The sequence below is a fragment of the Adiantum capillus-veneris genome, chromosome 15 (assembly GCF_014529385.1).
Source record: "Adiantum capillus-veneris isolate H3 chromosome 15, ASM1452938v2, whole genome shotgun sequence".
In the NCBI taxonomy this organism is placed as follows: domain Eukaryota; kingdom Viridiplantae; phylum Streptophyta; class Polypodiopsida; order Polypodiales; family Pteridaceae; genus Adiantum; species Adiantum capillus-veneris.
Genome location: NC_140945.1, coordinates 108,730,904 through 108,751,123, shown reverse-complemented (window position 1 = coordinate 108,751,123; position 20,220 = coordinate 108,730,904). Strand labels below are relative to the sequence as shown.

At 43.9% G+C, this 20,220-nt stretch overlaps 1 protein-coding gene across 2 annotated transcripts in view; it reads right to left on the bottom strand.

The window, feature by feature from the left end:
• Positions 1 to 8,715: 8,715 nt before the first annotated feature.
• LOC147441243 (uncharacterized) overlaps positions 8,716 to 20,220 on the bottom strand; it is a 51,415-nt gene continuing 39,910 nt past the window's right edge. The window contains exons 2-3 of one of the 2 annotated variants that reach the window (XM_086482928.1): positions 10,717 to 10,803; positions 8,716 to 10,400 (exon numbers count right to left, since the gene is read on the bottom strand). In XM_086482928.1, the coding sequence (XP_086339054.1) occupies positions 8,925 to 10,394 (1,470 nt within the window). In that variant the 5' untranslated portion in view covers positions 10,395 to 10,400; positions 10,717 to 10,803 and the 3' untranslated portion in view covers positions 8,716 to 8,924. The remainder of the gene's footprint in view (positions 10,401 to 10,716; positions 10,804 to 20,220) is intronic. The other variant, XM_086482929.1, reaches the window with a different exon arrangement.

Here is a 20,220-nt window from a genome sequence, read left to right as displayed (position 1 = left end):
GAAATTTTTATCGACCTGCAAACACTTACCAAAGCTCACTAAAATTGGAGAAAATGAGCAGGCATGTGCTGGAGCAGCTGGTGACTAAGCCCGAGAGGACGTAACCTGCTCTGATACCAATTGTTGGAATTAGGGTTGGAGAAAAATGCACACAGCTTGGAGAAAACGAGGAAGCTCAAGGCACACAATAGAGATTGCATTACTTAGTGTGCAATGGAAAGATAGATAGCCTTAGAGTGATGGGTGTATAAACAATGCACGGGGGAAAAAACCTCCTAAAGAGGGAAAAAGTGCCCCAACGGTCCTAGTGTGTTCACACACATCACTACCACATGTATATGGTAACAATCTGACACCACAATACACTCGGCCCCATTGCAGTATTGTTACACATGTATAAAGGATATTGATGTTGGGAAAGATTCCCCTTATAACATGGACTGGGTCCACCTAGCAACAACCATAGACACCTGGGGAAATAGCAGGACGACTTAGGTAACACCTGAGGGGAATGAAGTCCCACAACTTGTACATTTAAATATGATAGGAGCAATGCCTATAGCTTTGATTGAATACAAGATGTAGGCTTCATTGATGTTGAAACTAGTAGTGTCTCAGAGGAGATAGGCCACACAATTTGGAGTATGAATCATCGATTGAAATCGACTCCGAGCTTGATGGAGAATCTGAAGTGAATATTGGCACAAATATGGAAACGAACCATTCGGAGCCCAATAGTACCCTGTATGACAATCTTTTTGGAGAGAAGAAGACACGAGTAGCAATTCATCAAGTAATTATGCACTAGAGACAACTCATAATAAAAAACTATACAATAAAAGTAAAAGATTTAAGAGGAGATGATATCGAGAAAATGTGCGTGCTCAAATGAATGAAAAGAAATCCAATGTGGATTTGCTCAGTTATGTGGGGGCATGTGATTCTCATCAGAAGTTGGTAGATAATTGGGACAAATACCTTGACAGTGTCATGTGGTGCAGTCCACAACCACTGGACATTGCACAATTAGAGATCACAGAGAAGCCAAAGTTAAGCTGTATGGTAAGGAGACACCAAAACCAAGAGTTAGCTCAACAAAAAAAGGAAGCGGAGGTAAAAACATAGGCCATAACCCAACAAGATCCCAATGACTCACACCCTACACTTGAGAATTTCAAATCTTACACCATGGGGGAGCATAAGGTTGTGTACACAAAGGCCCAAAGAACACCTACCGAGGGAAGTAATGGATTCTATGATGGTCCGATGATAGTTAAGGAAATAGAGTTCGTAGACCCAAGCAAGGAGTCCAAGCTTGTTTTCATTGCCCAAGACCTACCGAAGGTCGAGGAATCTGTACTTAAGGAGTCCCTCAAGGAATTCAAGGACATATATTCTTGGACATGTCACGATATGAAGGGCGTTCCACCTTTCATAGTGCAACATACAATTCCAATGATTAGCACTGCTAAGCCAGTCCAACAAAGACCCTACCCAATGTATCCTAACTATGCAAAGATTGTTCAAAAAGAGCTCAAAAGCTTATCAAATGTGGATTCATACACCCTATTGAGCATTTGAAATGGGTGTCTCCAGTAGTCATTGTGCCAAAAAAGAATGGGAAAATCAAAGTGTGTGTGGACCTCAAAAAGGTTAATGCAGCCACTAGGAGAGATCATTATCCATTACCCTATTCGGAACATGTGCTTGAAAGAGTATTAGGCAAAGTGGCTTATAGATTTCTAGATGGGTAGGTTTGTTACAATCAAATCATGATTACACTAGAGGACCAAGCTAAAAAGTGCCTTCATAACGAAATTCAGGGTTTTCGCATTTTGCGTGATGGATTTTTGCTTAACCAATGCCCTTGCTGCGTTCCAAAGATTGATAAACACTGCTTTTAGAGAATATTTAAGGGAGTTTTGTGAAGCTTTTTCACATTACTTTTGGGTTTATTCTTCTTGAAAAGAACATCTATCATGTCAATAAAAGGTGTTTTGAAAAGTGTGGGTTATATTGTATCTCATTGAACCCTTTCAAATGCCAATTTTAGGTCAAAAATAGAGTTAATTTTAGGGCATATAGTGTCCAAGAATGGTATCTCCACTAATACAGGTAAAATTAAAGTAATTCTAGAATTGCCATCACCCATCAGCTATAAGAGAGTTCAAAGATTCATGGGTCATGTCGGTTATTATCGACGGTTTATTCTATTTTTTGCGGAGATAGCTCGTCCCTTATAACAACTTCCATCTTCATTGCACCAGCAAGTTATTAAAGGAACACCAAGTATTGTATTGTAAAATGTCTCCCTTGATGGGGGAAACCTATAATACAAAGCCTTTTGGAGGGGGGACCGGCTCCATGTAAATCTGGTCCTCAACTGTTGTCAATAGCTTAATCTCTCTCTCTTTTTGAAGTATTGTTCATGCCTATCTAGCTAGGTTTAATGTTATTTGTTGCTCTCTCCATCCAAGCACTTTTGCTATGCTCATTAGGAAGCTATTCTAATGAAATGCTCACTATGTCTATGTTATTTTCGCTTCACACAAGTTACTAGACCATTAGAAGTTACATTGGTATCAGAGCACAAGGTTTCTCTTTTCTCGTTCAAGAAGAGAGGTCCTCAAGCTAACTATAAATGGTTGGTATTATTAATTGCAATTGAGTAAATAGAATGGGGATTTTTCAGCCTTGCAATGTGCTTGCTTCGTGCAGATAACGGGGCATCACTATCGAGAGCTATGGACTTAATACTGGAGCCCTAGAGGGCTTGCCAACGGCTTAACCACTATTGAGCTATTAAAAGCTTGACAGGAGCCGGTACTGTTTTGGTGTTGAAAGTCCCTCTCTACTATTCCTTGCAATTAATGATATTTGAGCCGCCACGGGTACTTGAGCTCGAGTGATTTTCTAAAGGGGTTAAGAGGAGTAGCAACTAGGGCTTGAAGTGCCAAAGTACACCTAAACAATTTGACACCTAAAAGTTGTTAGAATGGCTGACAATAGTAAAGAGAGTGAAATTAATGTTGATAGCTTTGACTTTGCTAATGAACATGCTACTAATGATGCCCCTATGCTTGTTAATTACCTTGTTTCTAGGCTTCAATAAGCCATGGGCAATCCATCCCTCCAAAGTGAAGTGCAATGGCAGCTACGTGCTCATGGCATTCTCCAAACTCCCCACCAAGAAGCGAGAGTACCTAGGAATCCTCCTTGTGAGACTTCCAAAAGAGGCCTCTCTCTGATAAGGGAAGAAGAAGAAGAGGATCCGTGCGAAGGGCTCAAAAATCTACTACTTGATGATGCATCTCCTTCCCAAAGGAGAACTCAAGTTTCAATGGTAGAGCCCCCACTGGAAGAACGAGAAAAGAAGTGAGTCTCCTGCCACCTCGGCGGAGATGGCTCCATGAACACGGCGGGCAAGATGCTCTCCAACACTCCCTAAACGGAGAAAACAATCACACACTTCTCCACACCATAATTCAAGAGGGATGACAAAAAACAAGAGAAGAAAAAGGCGAGAAAGAGGTCACCCTCTTCTCCATCTTCTTCATCCTCTTCCTCTTATGAAGAAAGTGATGGTGCAGACAAGGAGGAACAAGGGAAGAAAAAGGAGAGAAAGAGGTCACCCTCTTCTTCATCCTCCTCAAATTCTTCCTCCTCTAAAGAAAGTTATGGTGCAACTTTCGAACCACCAAAAAGAAGAGGCCATAGGAAATCCTATGCCGCGTCGTCCAAGCTCAAAAAGTTCAAAGAGGGAGGAAAGAACATCTCTTTCCTTACCTACGATGGCACCTTTGGTGCTATGGACAAAGTCTTGGCCTTCATTCAACAATTCGATGCGGCGTTTGGAGATAAGGGCTTCACGGAGTCCTCTAAGCTACTCCATGTAGCTATGCATTTTCAAAAGTTCGCCAGACAATGGTGGTTTAGCCTACGGGCAAACGGTGAAGCTCCACGAACATGGAAAGCTTTAAGAGCTTCCATCATGAAGCAGTTTTTGGCTACCGATGCCAAAGACAAAGTACTCGCCGAATGGCGAAGCTTGAAGCTCTCTCTCTCCCTACGAATATATTTATAAATATGTAGACAAGTTTTGGGAGTTGCATCTCAAAGCCACTGTCTTCAAAAAGATGGATTTTAGAGAGCAAAAACAACAACTTTGTGTGGGTCTAGCTGAAGATATGGCGGAGTATGTTAACACCCAAAGGCCACGTACCATATCTGCGGTCATACACCATACCATGGTGGCTTCACGAATCAACTTCCAATGAGGGGCTAAGAGAAATCTTAAGCGCCCACGGAGAACAAGGACCATAATAACGAGCCTAAGGGGAAGGACACTGTCCAAAAGTCTCCTAAAGGCAACGCCAACAACAACAAATCTAAGAAGAAGGGAGTTTATAAAGGAAAAAATAAACTCTCTCCTGAAGAGCTTGAGCGTTATCGTAAAGATAACCGCTGTTTCAAGTGTGGGGAGCAAGGGCATGCTTATCGTGCTTGTCTCCACAAGAATACACGAAATGAGCCTCCTAGAGCTACCTTGGTCGAAATCCAAGAAGAGGATGCTCACCACAAAGGATCTCCTCTATACCATGCTTGGGGAAATGTAAGAGAACATGATGCTTTTATTGTCTTTGACCCTGGTTCTACTCACAATTTCATATCCACAGAGTTGGCCACCAAGCTACGTATCCAAGCCTATGAGATGGGAGATGTCCTACCCACCGATGGCGCTTTCAAGGGGCAAGAAGCCTCAATCTCTCCCTTAATTGGAAATTGAGGCTCCATGTCCAAAGCTATGTGGACAAGGAGGACTTCTTTATCTCTCCTCTCAAGCACGAGGATGTAATCCTAGGGGCGCCATGATTTGATCGCATGGCTGCCAATGTTAAATTCCCTGAAAGACAGATCTACTTTAGGTTCAGAGAAAAAGATATGTACATAGATGCTAAGGAGTTGGGTAACACCATACCCATTGTACATATACAAGCTTTCAATAAGTTAATAAAGAGCTCTATTCCGTGTACATGATTTTTGTTAAAGATTCTCAAAATGAACCTAATGCTTTAGCAAAAGAAAATATAAACAATCACAAGGAATTAGAGTTATCTAATTTTCTCAAGGGATTTCAAGATGTTTTTATTGACGACATCCCTTGTGAACTACCTCCAAAACGAGGCAATGATGACCATGCAATTGAACTTCTTCCAGGAAGTTCACCGCCTAATAAACCTCCTTATAGAGTTTCTCAAGCTCAACAAGAGGAGATTATGTGGCAAGTGCATGAGTTAGTTGAGAAGGGCATGGCTAGGCCTAGCTCATCTCCATTTTGTTCACCCGTGTTATTAATGCAAAAGAAAAACGGCACATATCGTATGTGTGTCGACTATAGAGCACTAAAATGGATCACTATCAAGGATAGGTTTCCCGTTCCACAGGTAGAAGACCTATTTGATAAGCTGCAAGGGTCGACCTACTTCAGTAGGATTGACATAAAAAGTGGCTACCATCAAATAAGGATAGTTGATCAAGACATTGTAAAGGCCGCATTTCACACTACGTTTGGTCTTTAGGAACACATTGTCATGCCTTTTGGCTTGACCAATGTACCAGCCACATTTAACTACTTCATGGAGAAGCTATTCAGGCCTCACCGAACCTTTACTGGAGTGTTCTTTGATGATATAATCATCTACTCTAATTCACTAGATGAACACAAGTAACATCTCCAGATAATATTTCAAGTCTTACTATTAATCGAAAGAAAAGTGAGTTTTTCTTGCAAGAGATTAAGTATGTAGGTCACATTATCTCTCAAGATGGCATCCAAATGGATCCATCAAAACTAGAGGTAATGGCCTAATCCAAGGAATCTACATGAAGTAAGAAGCGGGGGATACTCTACCCGCTAGAAAAAGGACTAATGAATAGGCTTTATCTTCTCTATCCCATAGTTGAGGACGACTATGATTTCAAGAGAGAGGTAATGTCATAATAACAATATCTAATTCTCCTAAATGATTTTCTCATGTTAAACTGATCATTTAATATAGGGAAGTACCATGGGAGAAAAAGCTAGAATATTGGTTAGGCTGGCAAACCGGTCGCAGTAGGGATCCAAAGGAAGGAAAATAGGGATCCAAAGGGGGGGCCATCTGCAAAAGAGCAATGTGCATAAATGGGCTTCAAAGACCCTAAGGTTTAGCCTATGAAGACTTCCAAAATGCTAAGGTTCCAAAATTCAAAGGTTATGTCAAATGTCAAGCTTAGGGTAAATTGGATGCTTGTGGGAAGACTCAAAAGTCTTCCCACATCCCTATCCTTGAGGGGGCGAGCCCTTTTAGTAGGGATGATAGAGAAACACACACACACACACACACACACACACACACACACACTTGCAAGCCCTCTTTACACAAAGGGCATAGTGAACGTATGTCAGCTCCCTAGCCCAGTTGTCCCCAAGGTGCATTTAGATCCTATTGGATGGCCATAGAGGTGGACCAATGAGAATTAGGATAGAGTAAATCTAATTTAATTCATTTAACACTTGATAAAAGAACCAATAGAAATTAAGCTCTCTAGAAGACTATTGGACAGTCTCCCAAGGGGTCCAATGAGCATTTAGCAGCCCAATGGCTTACCTGATTCCTATTGGCCATAAGACTAAGGGATCCAATTAGAGTTTAATTGCATTATATATACCTAAAGCTCTCACAAGGGGGACACATGTCACAAGGCTATCACTTATGCTTCTTAATTGTCATTGGCTAAGCTTTGCATGGTCCAATATGATGCCAGCATGTGCAATTAGCAAGAGGGATCGACCAAGAGAGAGAGGGGACTGATTTTTGCAAGGCATTATCATACACACACATACATACACTCACACAATCTCATGTGTGGAGTAAAGAAGACTATCTCCTTCTCAAGCTTTAATGGAAAGTTCATCATCTACTCCAAGCTTGTGAGAAGGGAGGCCTATACCAACAACTCTTGGCTTTGTGATGCAAATCCAACCAAGAGTCAAGCTCCAATGCATGCTCATCTCCTCTACCATGCTAATTACTAAGCTATGCTAAGCTATTAAGAGTGATTATGTGAGGAGATATACTTCTTTCTCGTAAGAATACTCCTTCCCCTCGATCTACTCTCATATCCCGCTAGCTCTCACCATCTTCGAAGGTGTGTAAGATCTTGGGTTTGAGACCGTGAAAGAATTGATGTTGTGTTTTACAAGTGTGAGCTTGGTGCTTGAAGCTTCCATCTTCATTGCACTAGCAAATTATTGAAAGAACACGGAGTATTGTATTGTAAAATGTCTCCCTTGATGGGGGAAACCTGTAATACAAAGCCTTTGGAGGGGGGACCGGCTCCATGTAAATCTAGTCTTCAACTGTTGTCAATAGCTTAATTTCTCTCTTTTTGAAGTATTGTTCAAGCCTATCTAACTAGGTGTTATGTTTTTTGTTGCTCTCTCCATCCAAGCACTCTTGCTATGCTCATTAGGAAGCTATTCTAATGAAATGCTCACTAATGTTATTTTCCGCTATGCACCAAGTTACTAGACCATTAAAATTTACATGAAAGAAATCTAAATTTGTTGAAAGTGTTTGGAAAAGACCACGAAGCTAGTGACCATGCTCCACACTCTCTCTCTCTCTCTCTCTCTCACACACACACACATCGAAGTGAAAGATTTGCATGCAAAGAAAAAAACGACACAACCCAAACAGCAAAACAAAATACCACGGTGTCCACCAAACCTTCCATGATGTAGAGCTCCTATTGTGGCAAGGGTCACTACACTCTCGACAAGTTCGCGACAAGGGAGGCCCTCCCAAGGTTGCTGCTACATGAGAGGGAAGAGGAAAATGACAAAGAATAGTGGTTGAGCCGTTGTTGCAACAAGGCCAGCCAAAGCGCACTTGGCGGCAAAAACTCCACAGGTCGAAGACACACCCTACATCACAAAGCATGGAGTCAAAACTGTTGGCACTGCATAGCTCTTCCTACAGCAACCAACATCAAGGACAGGGACAGCATGCTGATGCCTGTAAGCGACGTATGAAAACGGGGATGGCGGGGAGAGCTACAACGCGCCATTACCAACACTCAATCAGCACACACCAAGGGCACCGTAGCAGCATGGTGAAGGCAGGGTGCAGGTAGCACAAATGGCAGGAGGAGGCTGCACGAGGATGGCAAGGTAGGTTGCGAGGTCACACAAGGAGGTGCACAATGTTTCAGTGGCAGCAGTAGCATCTGACGGCAACAATGCCATAAGGTGGCACCCCACACGGGGGGTAGCACAGCACGTCTACATTGGCCCATGAAAGAGACAGGGGGCTCGCAGCAGGGCAGCTCTCTCTGTCTCTCTGGCAGCTCTCTCTCTCTCTCTCTCTCTATTCGACGAGGAGAGTTGAACCTTGGGTGATAGAAAGGTTATGCCATTTCCCTCTTGAATAACAGGTCTTGAGTTCAACTCTCCTCATCGGATAGATCTTCAGGGTCTCTTGGGATAGTTTCCTACAACACTAAAATTCTCTTCTTCTTCCTCTCTCTCTCTCTCTCTCTCGCACACACACACACACACACAGGCGTCCATCAAAGCACAAACATTTAAGTTTTCAATATCTGAGCTTTGTGGATTACAAAACAACAAAAGGCAAGTGTCAACTCCATGCATTTAACGCAAAAAGAAATTCATACCCATAACGACAGATATCACATTCCAGAAGGTAAAGTTTTCAATGAGGTTTTCCTTTCTGCAAAGTGGCCTGCAGCTTGACAAAACATGCCCAGTTTTACCATAAACTGGCTGCAATATGTCTATTAAAACAAGTACAGTGGACTATAGTATTGACTATAATACAATGCTTACAAAAACAGAGGAAGAAAACCTTGCTTTCAGGTTATTAGGAATCTTTGTGCCCGTATTGAGGCGGTAAGAACACACGCACTTCTCTCTCCTCTGAGACCTCTTCATGCTTGGGGATGAATACCTCCAACCCAGCTCCTGCCTCCATATAAAAGGCTTCTAGCTCAGCATTCTCTGGAATCCGTGTCGCTAACGCTATTTCTCTCATAAATTCTCCAGGTGGGCAATGTTCTGGAGATGGATCTGTAAGCTCGAAAGTGCGATCTCCCCTCTTGATATATTGGGTCCTTGCAGTGCTAGTACATTGGATTTTGACCACACCATGTGTGGTTGTATTGAACCAGGAAACCCGCACTCTCTGCATATCAGTGAACGGCAAACTCAGCAGCATTAAGTACCCTTTCTCATCCTCATATATGGACTTTGCCCCTGTGACTGGCCCACACACATCACTCATTACACCGGTGAAGTCAGATAACCAGGCTGGCCGCTCCATGGTGGGGTTTTCCATATCAAAAGCTCTCTGTGAGTAGCTCTCCATAGCACAACACTCTTCGCTGCTCACTGGAGAGACTTCCTTTCTCCTCTTTTTATCTGTATGGCTATCATTGCCCTCAGAAGATGGCAGCTTGCTAGAAAGATTCAAAATGGTCCCGCTCAGCTTGCCTAGAGAAACCTTGTGATAAGGCTTCTTTCCACAGTAGTTGCCTGATCTTTCAAATTCAAATTCAGTAGTAGGAAGACTCCTCCACACCGAGTATGCTGATGCATCCAATGATATGGTGAAATTCAATTCACGCCCAGTTAAATCTGTCCATCGCTTCTTATCTTCCTCACCGACACCTGAAAAAATTGGGGACCTGACAATCTCTATGCCATGGATACACTGAGGGTTTGACAAGCCTTTGTACTGTTTGCGTTGCAATTTGTGCGATCGTGCAAAGCCCTTCTCATTGCTAAAGGGAAACTGAGGTTCCCCATACTTGGCATGCCCATTCATATAGCTGCGAAGCTGCATCTTGCCAAGAGTGTTCCCAGGTCTGTCCTTAAAGACCCACATGTACATATTCTCCATATCATGCTGCACCAGGAAGTTCTCAAGCTTCAAGTCACTCTTGTCTAAAATGCCCACAATAGTCCCTTCCCTGCTAAGCTTACCTTTCGACTTCTCGGTCAAAGAGGGTCTGAAATAGTGGTTGAAAAAGAACCATGCTCCCCAAGTGATATCTGCACGTCTTGCACTGCCACGCTTTCCAGCTCTGTTGATTGCAAAGCTTTCTACATCATGCACTTGGGGTGCCAGTCCAACATCCAAGATTTCTGATGCATCGTTGAACCACGAAGCTGATGGGAAGTCACCAGCGAGAGGTAAATTGATGTCAGGTGGACGACAAACCGGCGCTGCCTGTCTAGACAAATCATTGTCCTCATGGGCTATCCCAGAATCCATTGATAATAAAGTGGATGGGTTCTCGATGGATAGGGTTGTAAGGACTGCCTCCGTCATCTTGCGCTGTAAAATTTCAAAGTCTCAAACAGGTGATGCTGACACAAAATAAGTTACTGACACAGTAAAAATAATCACTGGCCCAGTTATCATTATAGTTTGCAGATACTAAAGACATACGGAAAATTTTCCAAATGACAATTATGCATACAGATGCCCAATTTTACAAACAATGATGATGCATACAATGCCCAATTCATGCACAAGAAAGGAATGTGATCATCACAAATGGTAGAAATGTTATCCTACACCTTGAGAAATGCCAATCATTAAACTATAACGTACATTGACTCGTATTTATAATACCGGGACAAAAACTTACATAAACAAAATGTATCGAATTGGTCTGGTTTTCTTGCGCCAATTATGAGAGCGGCACCAAGTTCCAACATGAAGCCTTTCATGCAATCTAAAGGTCAAAAGATGCTCAAAGTATAAGAGCGATCATCCAAAACAAGCACATATCATACAAAGCTTTAATCCAAAGAAACTAAATGTACTGTCACATGCACATTAACCCTATGTGCATGTGGACAAGCTATAACTCCTACTTCTAGGGATTAGGTTAGCCTAGGAAGTGTTCTGGCACCCTTGTGAGCCTGTATGCAAGACATGCATGTCCACGCACTTTAGAGTAGCTGCATACCCTCTTGATTGCACAAGAGCACAACCCGTGTCTACTAGGTGTAGGCATTCGGGAGTGTTCCCATTAGTACCAAGCCTAGGTAACACCGCATACGAAGCACCTCTTATTAGTGAGTCAACAACTTATTAATAAGTGACATGTTAGCATCATAGCATCACCCGTCCCCCGTCCCCTGACTCGTCCCTTGTGACTATGGTTAGCATTACTTTCCAAGGTTTTGGGGGCTCAATAAGTGACTGCTCGACCCAGCACTAAACTCCTATATACGCAACCTTACGGGTCACCTCTCAAAGCACGTCAGTACCCTGTAGTACCCAAACCAGTACCCGCAGCACCTCAGCCAGTTTTCCCAGAGTTTTTAGTTCATCATTCCAGCGTTTTGGCAGCCTCGGCCCTCAACACCAGCGTTTTTCAGCACCATGTACCAGCGTTTCTCAGCCTCAGCCTCAGCCATCAGCGTTTTCAGCATCGCACCAGGTCAGCCTTCATCGCCAGGAATTTGCAGAATTCAGCCCTAAGGTACTAGCGTTTTCAGATTTCAGCATTCTCTCTTTCGATCAGCCCCAAGGTTGCAGATCCAAGCAGATTCCCTTAGCATTTTGCATTTTCAGCTCTTAGCCTCGCAGTATCAAGCATCCACAACCAATACCTATTAGCATCTCAGCATCTAGGACCAATGTATCAGCATTTGTGCAATCTAAAGCAAATACCTCTTTGGCGATAGAGAGGGGGGCCCTTGGAGGGGGGTTTGGGACCCCATTTGGTGTTAGTCTCCCTTCTCTCTCTCTCTCTCTCTCTCTCTCTCTCTCTCTCTCTCTCTCTCTCTCAACACCTTCTCTCACAGTATTAATCTCTCTCTGTTTCTAGTCTATTGCACAACTCTCATGAAGTAAAAGGAAGTCTCTCATTAAAAGAACCTTGAGTACGCATTGAGCACTCATTTTTGAGCACACACCATCAATCACTTCCGCTGCACATAACATTGGTATCAGAGCTCTTTGGTAGTGTTCGGTATTATCACTCAAGAAAAGAACCTAAGAATCTATCTCAGATTTCTTATCAAAGAATCTTCGTGTTCCGACCATGGACCTATTAGCCATATCAAAGAATCTTCGTGTCCGGAAGCAGGACCTATTACCGACTCCCACCCTTAGTCCACCGCGCATGAGGCACGCTCCCGTCTTCATTGCTCTGTTGTAAGGGCAATCAAGCCATAAAGAACCACAGAAAAAAAATTTGCTTGTTTGAGATTGTACGTAACCAAGACCACTTGGGCGTGTCAATCTCGCTAATCTATATTTTTGAAGAGTGGCAGGTAACCCAAAAAAGAAGGGCTTGTCTAGCCTCCCCTCGTTCCTCTTTTCCACTAATTGAGAGCGGGCCTTGCATATCGTGGCAAGCCAATCGATGTGAGGTGGGAAAAAGCCACCTTGGTGTGAGCGCAAGGCTGCCAAGGGGTGCACCCGCAAGGAGTTGAGCTTGGGTAAGAGAAAAGCGTTCTTAAACACAGATTGCAAGCAATACGAAGTACCCAAGAACCCCAAGTGCCCAAGAACCCAAGAATCCAAGTACCCAAGTACTCAATGCATGGTCATCACCAAAAGCGGAATGGATACTTTACGTGAACGTGATGAGAGTGGAATTAAAGAAGAAGAAGTCCCAACACCAGGAGGACAATTTCCAGTCCTCCTCCATCCCCATCTACGCCATGGATTACACCAAATGCTATGGAGACTTTGATGAAGTCCATGGTGGAGATGATGCTACAACAAGAGGCTTAGTGGGCCGCCATAGAAAGGGAACAGGAAAAACGGAGGGAAGCTCAACGCATAGCGGCTGAAGAAAAGAGGGTAGCTATGGAACTCGAGCGTGAGGCGTAGCAAGACCAACACATGAAGGAGAGCGAGCTGTAACAAACTTGGACACCCCAAGTCAAGATTCTGCCGCAACGCAGCAGAGATTCACTTCAAATTAACTCACAAAACAAAAGAGAGTTGACACGGCCCGGCGTAGTTCCATGCCAAGAGATATTGGCCCCAAAGACTGGCACCCCTTTCTGTAATTATTTTTATATTAATCTTTGAGCAAAGTACAATTGAGCCCGCGGGTGCTCACTCTCAGACTCTACGTCCAGATGCTTTGCAGAGTGAGCCCCCTTGGGTCACTTATAAAAATTACAAGGGATGCTAAAAGCAGAGCCCCAAAAGCTGTAAATCAAAAGCAATAATCTCTCAAAAGAAACTGGCTCAAAATCTGCCAATAAAATCAACCAACGTGATTTGCGAAAATCCGTACAGCTTGCCACGTCAGCAACTGTCAGCGCAAAACGCGGAAATCCGTACTGTCTGCCACGTCAGCATGCCAACGCATATTTTGAATAGTCTGCCACGTCTTCAGCTCGCCAGCTTGTGAGCGTGTGTGTCCGGACAGAACTACCACATCATCAATTTGTGACCTACCCCCTCTTGAAAGAATTGTAATCGCCCTCGATTACGCCTGTAAAACAGACATAGGTCATAAACTGTCTTAGTAGACACTGACTCTTAGTACCGACGCACTAGACACGACACTGACTCTTAGTACCGACGCACTAGACACGCACTAGACACTGACTCTTAGTACCGACGCACTAGACGCACTAGACTCACATGGAATGCATTGTGAATCTTAAGTATCGGGTAGCTTGAGACTAAAGGAGACATCATTTATCTTTTCTTTAATATGGAAAGGGCCATAATACCTCATGCTAAGCTTTGGAAAAAGCCGCTCCTTTCCCTTTCATTTTCTTAAGCGTGCCTTCTCAAAACGTACGAGTACCCAATTGCCTTACTTTAATTTCAAATCGCGACGATGTCGATCTGCGGCCTTCTTATGTCGTTCTTGAGATTTCTCTGAAGTATCCTGGACCTTGGCAAAAGGAGTGTCCAAGTCCCTCGTGTACTGGTCGGCTTCAAAAATCTTATCATGGGTCCAAGGAATATTCTGATCTACTAGCTAATTCCCTTTTTCCTTTCTTACCTTGTGCCCCGGGACTGTGGATAGCGTCTTTCGCTTCCCTTGTCCAGTGGCACGTCAAAGTCAATCATCAAAACCCTAAGACACACTATCATCTTGTTATGTCCTGCTCTTGGGAGAGGGGATCTAGCCAAGTCGCCGTCGGGATGGGCATCCAGTGTCCGGGCGGACGTAGTGTGAACACGGCCAGTGTGGCCGGCCATTATTATAAAAGGGAGGCCAAGGCCTCATTTGCAGTTATCGACCCCCACTGGCAGAGTGCCAATGGTTAGCCCGCAAGGCTAGGAGTGCGTGAGGTCATCTTGAGGAGGTAAGGCCGGGTGGTATGGAACGCCGGGTCTTACATGTGCACGCCTACGTCCTCAGACGCTAGCCCCAGCTCGGGGGAGCTGCCGGATGGTGGCTATGGTCGGGTGGTTCGTCCGACGCGTGTTTGTAGGAGGTCCGTGTAGCTGGGAGATCCACTCCTTGTGTTCGTTTCACATCTGATTCCTCTTTCTTTGGAATCCTTTGATGAACTTGCATCAAGTTTCCTTAGTTCGTCGAAACCCTCTGATTCTCCAGAATCCTGTGATGAGCTATCATCTTGTTCCCTTGATTCATTCTCTTCACTGGGAGACTCTTGCCTTTTTGAGGTGGATACTATCTTGCCCGTCGCATAAGTCATGAGCCGCCATGCATTCCAAATCGTTCGTTAGTCATGTCCCATAAGTCTTTGAATGGAGTCGGACTTCTGGTTTAAAGCATAGTCTTGAATCTCCGCTCAATCTGAATCTTCAACAAGTATCCCAAAACCTCTAGCAGTAATCATCCAATGTATCTTTCTTAGTCATTTTCAATTGATGCCAAGGCGCGATGACATCTCTTGCATATTCATCTAATATCCAAGTTGACGTGAATTTTTTTTAAAAAAATTAACGACGTCACATGCAACACCAGAGTCCATGGAATGTTCTGAGAACTGCTCTCCAGAGAAGGCGACGTCAAACTGTTGTACAAACTCAAGGGAGCGATGGGTCGTGGCCTGACTCCCTTCATTGAACTCCTTGGTTTTCTTGTCGATCTGATCATTGTTTCTTTATCTTGGAGAGTGAGCACCCACGGGCTCAATTGTACTTTGCTCAAAGATTAATATAAAAATAAATAATCTCTCAAAAGTAACTGGCTCCAAATCTGCCAGTAAAATCAGCCAGCGTGATTTGCGAAAATCCATACAGCCTGCTAGGTCAGCAACTGTCAGCACAAAACGCGGAAATCCGTACTGTCTGCCACCGCAATACCTTGATCGGTTCAAAGAAGATTGGCAAGGCCTCAAGCAAAATGGAACTCCCGTTATGTCTTTTTCTAACCGTATTTTGCAAATTGGTGTTCAATTGCGTAAGTTAGACGAGGATTGCAAAGAGGCTTTCCTCTTTGGTTTGGACGAGTACATCAAGTACGACGTGAAAGTCTTCCAACCCATCGACTACAATGACGCCGTCAGGATCGCTCTCGAGTAAGGGAGTCTCTTACATTCAAAGAGGCCTAGTCTTGTGAAGACAAAAGTAAGTGGGAGCTTGCTATGAAATCTGAGATGAAGTCAATGTATGAAAACAATACATGGGAGCTTGTGCCTTTTCCCAAAGGTAGGAAGGTTATTCCTAACAAGTGGGTTTATAAGGTCAAATGTGTTCATGACAAACCCAAGTACAAAGCACGCTTGATTGCTAAGGGTCATGCACAGACGGAAGGCACAAACTTCCAAGAGATCTTTTCACCTATGCTTTGTGTCTTGTTTGCTTTGTGCGCTCTCTTGGATTTGGAGTTGAATCAAATGGATGTGATCACTACTTTTCTACATGGTGACTTGGATGAGGAGTTGTACATGCAGCAGCCTGAGGGTTTTGTCATTCCAAGTAAAGAGCATTTGGTATGTAAACTAAAACGCAGCTTGTATGGGCTGAAACAAGCCCCTAGACAGTGGTACAAGAAGTTTGATATTTTTATGCTTAACCATGGGTTCAAACACAATCATGCAGATCACTGCCTTTACTCTAAAAAGGCTCCTGATGGTAGTCTTATTGTGCTAGTCCTATATGTGGATGATATGCTGATTGCAAGCAAGCATAAGGAAACTTTGAATGCTTTGAAAAAGGAGCTGAACTCAGCTTTCTCAATGAAAGATTTGGGTGCAACTGAACATATTTTGGGTATTCGCATTGCAAGGGATAGAAAGAAGCGTCTTTTATTTCTTTCTCGAGAAAAGTATATCAAGAAAGTTCTTGAGAGATTTAATATGGTTGATGCTAAGCCTCTTGGTGTGCCTTTACCACCACACACAAAGCTTAGCAAGCATGATTGCCCAAAAGATGATGCAGTTGCCCATGCTATGAAAAGCATCCCTTATGCATCAGTCTGAGGTTCTTTGATGTATGCCATGGTTGCCACACGACCGGACATTGCTTATGCAGTGGGAGTTGTTAGCTGGTTTATGTCTAATCCTGGCAAACCACATTGGGAGACAGTGAAGAGCATTTTCAGGTACTTGAAAGGTACACAGGACACATGCATATGTTATGGAAAGGGTGTTGGTAACTTGGGTTAAAGGCCTAAATAACCCCTTTTTGTACATTTTTATACTTTGTCCAGGTTAATATTGAACCTGTGAACCTAGACACATTTTTTTTAAGTCACTTATAATAAAAGTGGGAAAACCCAAAACTCACTTATTGAGTTTTCCCCAAAAACGTGAGTTCTCTCTCTCTCCCTGCTTCGATCTCTAACGCTAGCTCTTTGCTGCTCTGTGCCTCCTGCTTCTTGTCCCAAAACTGCACTACATCGCGACGCGCACCTACCGGATACCTTCTGCTTTGCGCTTTCAACTGGTATCAAAGTATAACCGGCCTGTTCAATCCAAAAAGGGCGGTAGACTTTACTTTAAACCTTGATTTAGCTTTCACCCATTATTAGTCGTCTATTTTACCTGTACTTTCAAGACACAACAAAGGGGAGAGGGATACAGGCTGCTAGATTGCACCTGTATGAGTAGACGGACACTAGATTGGCCCCTAACTTAGGCGCCCCTTTCGGTATTTCTTTATTGTTAAAAAGAGGGAATAAACGCTGAGGTTCCCTACAAGCTGCCCCGCACAAACTCGGCTGAATTTCCACTGTTCCAGCCTGATTTCGGCAACATAACTGTACTAGAACCCTTCACGGTCAGTATTCCCATGCATTGGCTGACTTTCCCGACGCATACGGGCACTTTGCAAAACCTGGCGAGAATCTGCAGCACGCTGAATTCTCTGTTTTCAGCCCTGAAAATGCGCCAGATCACCTGTACAACGGTCCCCTTGCGTCCCCGAACCTCCTGGGAGTATTAGGGTCCGTTTAGGGCCAAAACCCTAAACCTGCAAAAATACACAGCAGGCTGTAATTCACTGTTTCGGGCTCCGTTTCGCGTGCCGGTCGCATCCGTAGCAAGTCCTCGAGCTCCCGCACCTGTAGGGCTACTTGCCCTTTGAATCGGACGAGATTTCTGGCGTGAAACCTCTCCGAATTCACCTGTACCTGCGGGGGGATTAGCCGCTAGCTAATCCAGTACCTGTGCAAGAGGCTCTTGCCTCGGCAATCGCGCATGAACCCACACAACTGTACATTGGTCAAATGAAGAGCCCACTAGAGGGGCATAACATATTGCCAAAGGGGAGAGAGAGGGCAGTGCGTAGCGTGCAGGGCATCACTCCTTGCACCGCACTGTGCATAAGAGGGAAAGCAAGCACTCCATAGCTCTTAACCTATGACAAATCTGAAAATGAGGCTCTCCCCCTCCTAAATTCAGCGCCACTTCTTGTTGCATGAGGCAAGTGCACCAGAAGGTGCCACTTGGCACATTTACAAGCATTTTCCCGTTTCGGGGTTGCCGCCTAAAAATCTCCCAACCGGCTGCCCAGTTGACTTCACGGCAGAGCAAGAAAACGTTCCCCTTGTCATTCCGGAGGTAATGACGTCAACACATTTTCAGGTCCCAAAATAGCAGTTCCCTAAATTTTAGGAGATGCTGCCATTGTATCTTTCTAGGTCATCCGACCCTCTTTGTACACTGCGGCCACATCCAGAACTGAAATGTAGCCTCTGTAGCAAAGGATTCCACTTTGGCTAGTCAATGACCCCACTTGGCTAACCATAGTCCTTGTCCAACCTTAGTGCTCTCTTGCCCTCAGGCCTGGACTCCCTCTGGACAGTTCCACACTAGCTATGCAATGCAGGGCAGTTAGATTTCCCGAGGGGTGTTTCCAAAAAGTGAAAGTAAATAGATAATAAGAAAGAAATCAACAAAAAGGATAGATAGTAGTCACACGCTGGTGACATACCCCCCTCTTGAAATCTCAAACGTCCTCGTTTGCATCTATGTCGTTCATGCTCCTAGTCAACACTGATGTATTCAACACCTGTCGACACATGTACGACACATACATGCTCATTGTCAACCCTGGTGTATTCAACACCTGTCGACACATGCACGACACATACATGCTCATTGTCAACCCTGGTGTATTGAACACCTTGTCGACTCATGTATTGCCTGCGTGTGAACCCTGTCCCAATGACATAGTGGTAGCTGCGCACTCTGCCATTGCTTTGAGTCACTAACTTTCCAATGACAAAATGGTAGCTGCACATTTTGCCACTATCTTATAGTACACGTTGGATCCCGTAACACTTTCGAGCATACCCAAACCGACAGTTTAAGAATGCAGTTACACATGTACTCTTCAATAGAAGTAATCACTATATCCTTGACAAACTGACAAGAAATACTCACTTCTATAGCACTAACCAAACTTTTGGACATTCCATAAGAGCAATTGCCAAACTAACAATCTGTACAGCTCTAACATTCATGTAACAGGTATTTGATTTGAGCTCACTTTAAATACCATGTACATCATTTGTTTCAGAAGCCATTGTCACACTGACAATCCATTTAGCTTTGAAACTCAAGGGGTCAAGGTAGGTTGCAAATCGAAGGCTTCCAGGTAAAGTGATAACACAGTTGGTGACTCTGCAAGTTCACTTTCTTCCATCCACTTCGCATCCATTGGTAGATAGTTTCTGAACTTTACCAAGTAACGCCTAGCAACCTTGCCTTTCACTTTCCTTTCTTTGTGTGCCAAAATCTGTTCAGGGACCAAGATCTCGTCAAGTTCCTCGACTTCCGGCTGATCTTCAGCTGGCATATCTTCTGGCACATCACCCACATAGGGTCTGAGAAGACTCACATGAAACGCATTGTAAATCTTCCAACTGTCAGGCAATTTCAGCCTATATGCAACATCATTGATTATGTCGCATACTTGAAAAGGCCCATAGTAACGCATGCTGAGCTTTGGAAAGAGTCTTTCCTTGCCCTTCATCTTCTTTAACCTTGCCTTTTCAAAGCGTAAAAGCACCCAATCACCAAGTGAATATACCACTTCACGACGGTGACGATCAGCTGCTTTCTTTTGCTTTGCCTGAGTCCTTTCTAAGGCCACTTTGACCTTCTTGTACATTTCATCCATGTCCTGAACATACTTATCTGCTTCAAATATCTTGTCCTTTGTATGCAGTATGGGAGGAACTTTCTTGCCACCTTCAACTATCTCAAAGGGTGCCTTGCCAGTTGATGAATGCACTGTATTATTGTATGCATACTCCACCAATGGCAAATATTGCTCCCACTTTCCTTTATGCTCTGACACATAGCACTTCAGCAGATCTAGGACAGTAGAATTTGCCTCTTCTGACTGCCCATCTGTTTGAGGATGAAATGACGAAGAGAATTTGAGCGTGGTGCCCATATTCTCAAACAAGCCTCTCCAGAACAAACTTGTCATGCGTGGATCACGGTCGCTAACAATCGATTGTGGCATGCCATGATACTTGAAAATATTGCTCATAAACAAGCGTGCCATCTGATCTGGCTTTATCTTCTTCCTGACAGGAATAAAATGAGCCTGTTTGCTGAATCTGCAAATAATGGTCCAAATACCATCGTTTCCTGTCTGCGTTCTCGGAAGATCAAAGATAAAATCCATAGCAATACTTTCCCATGGTTTATCTGGAATAGGTAGTGGTTGCAATAACCCTGGTGCCTTTTGCCTGTCAAACTTGACCTTTTGGCATATTAGGCATTCTCGCACA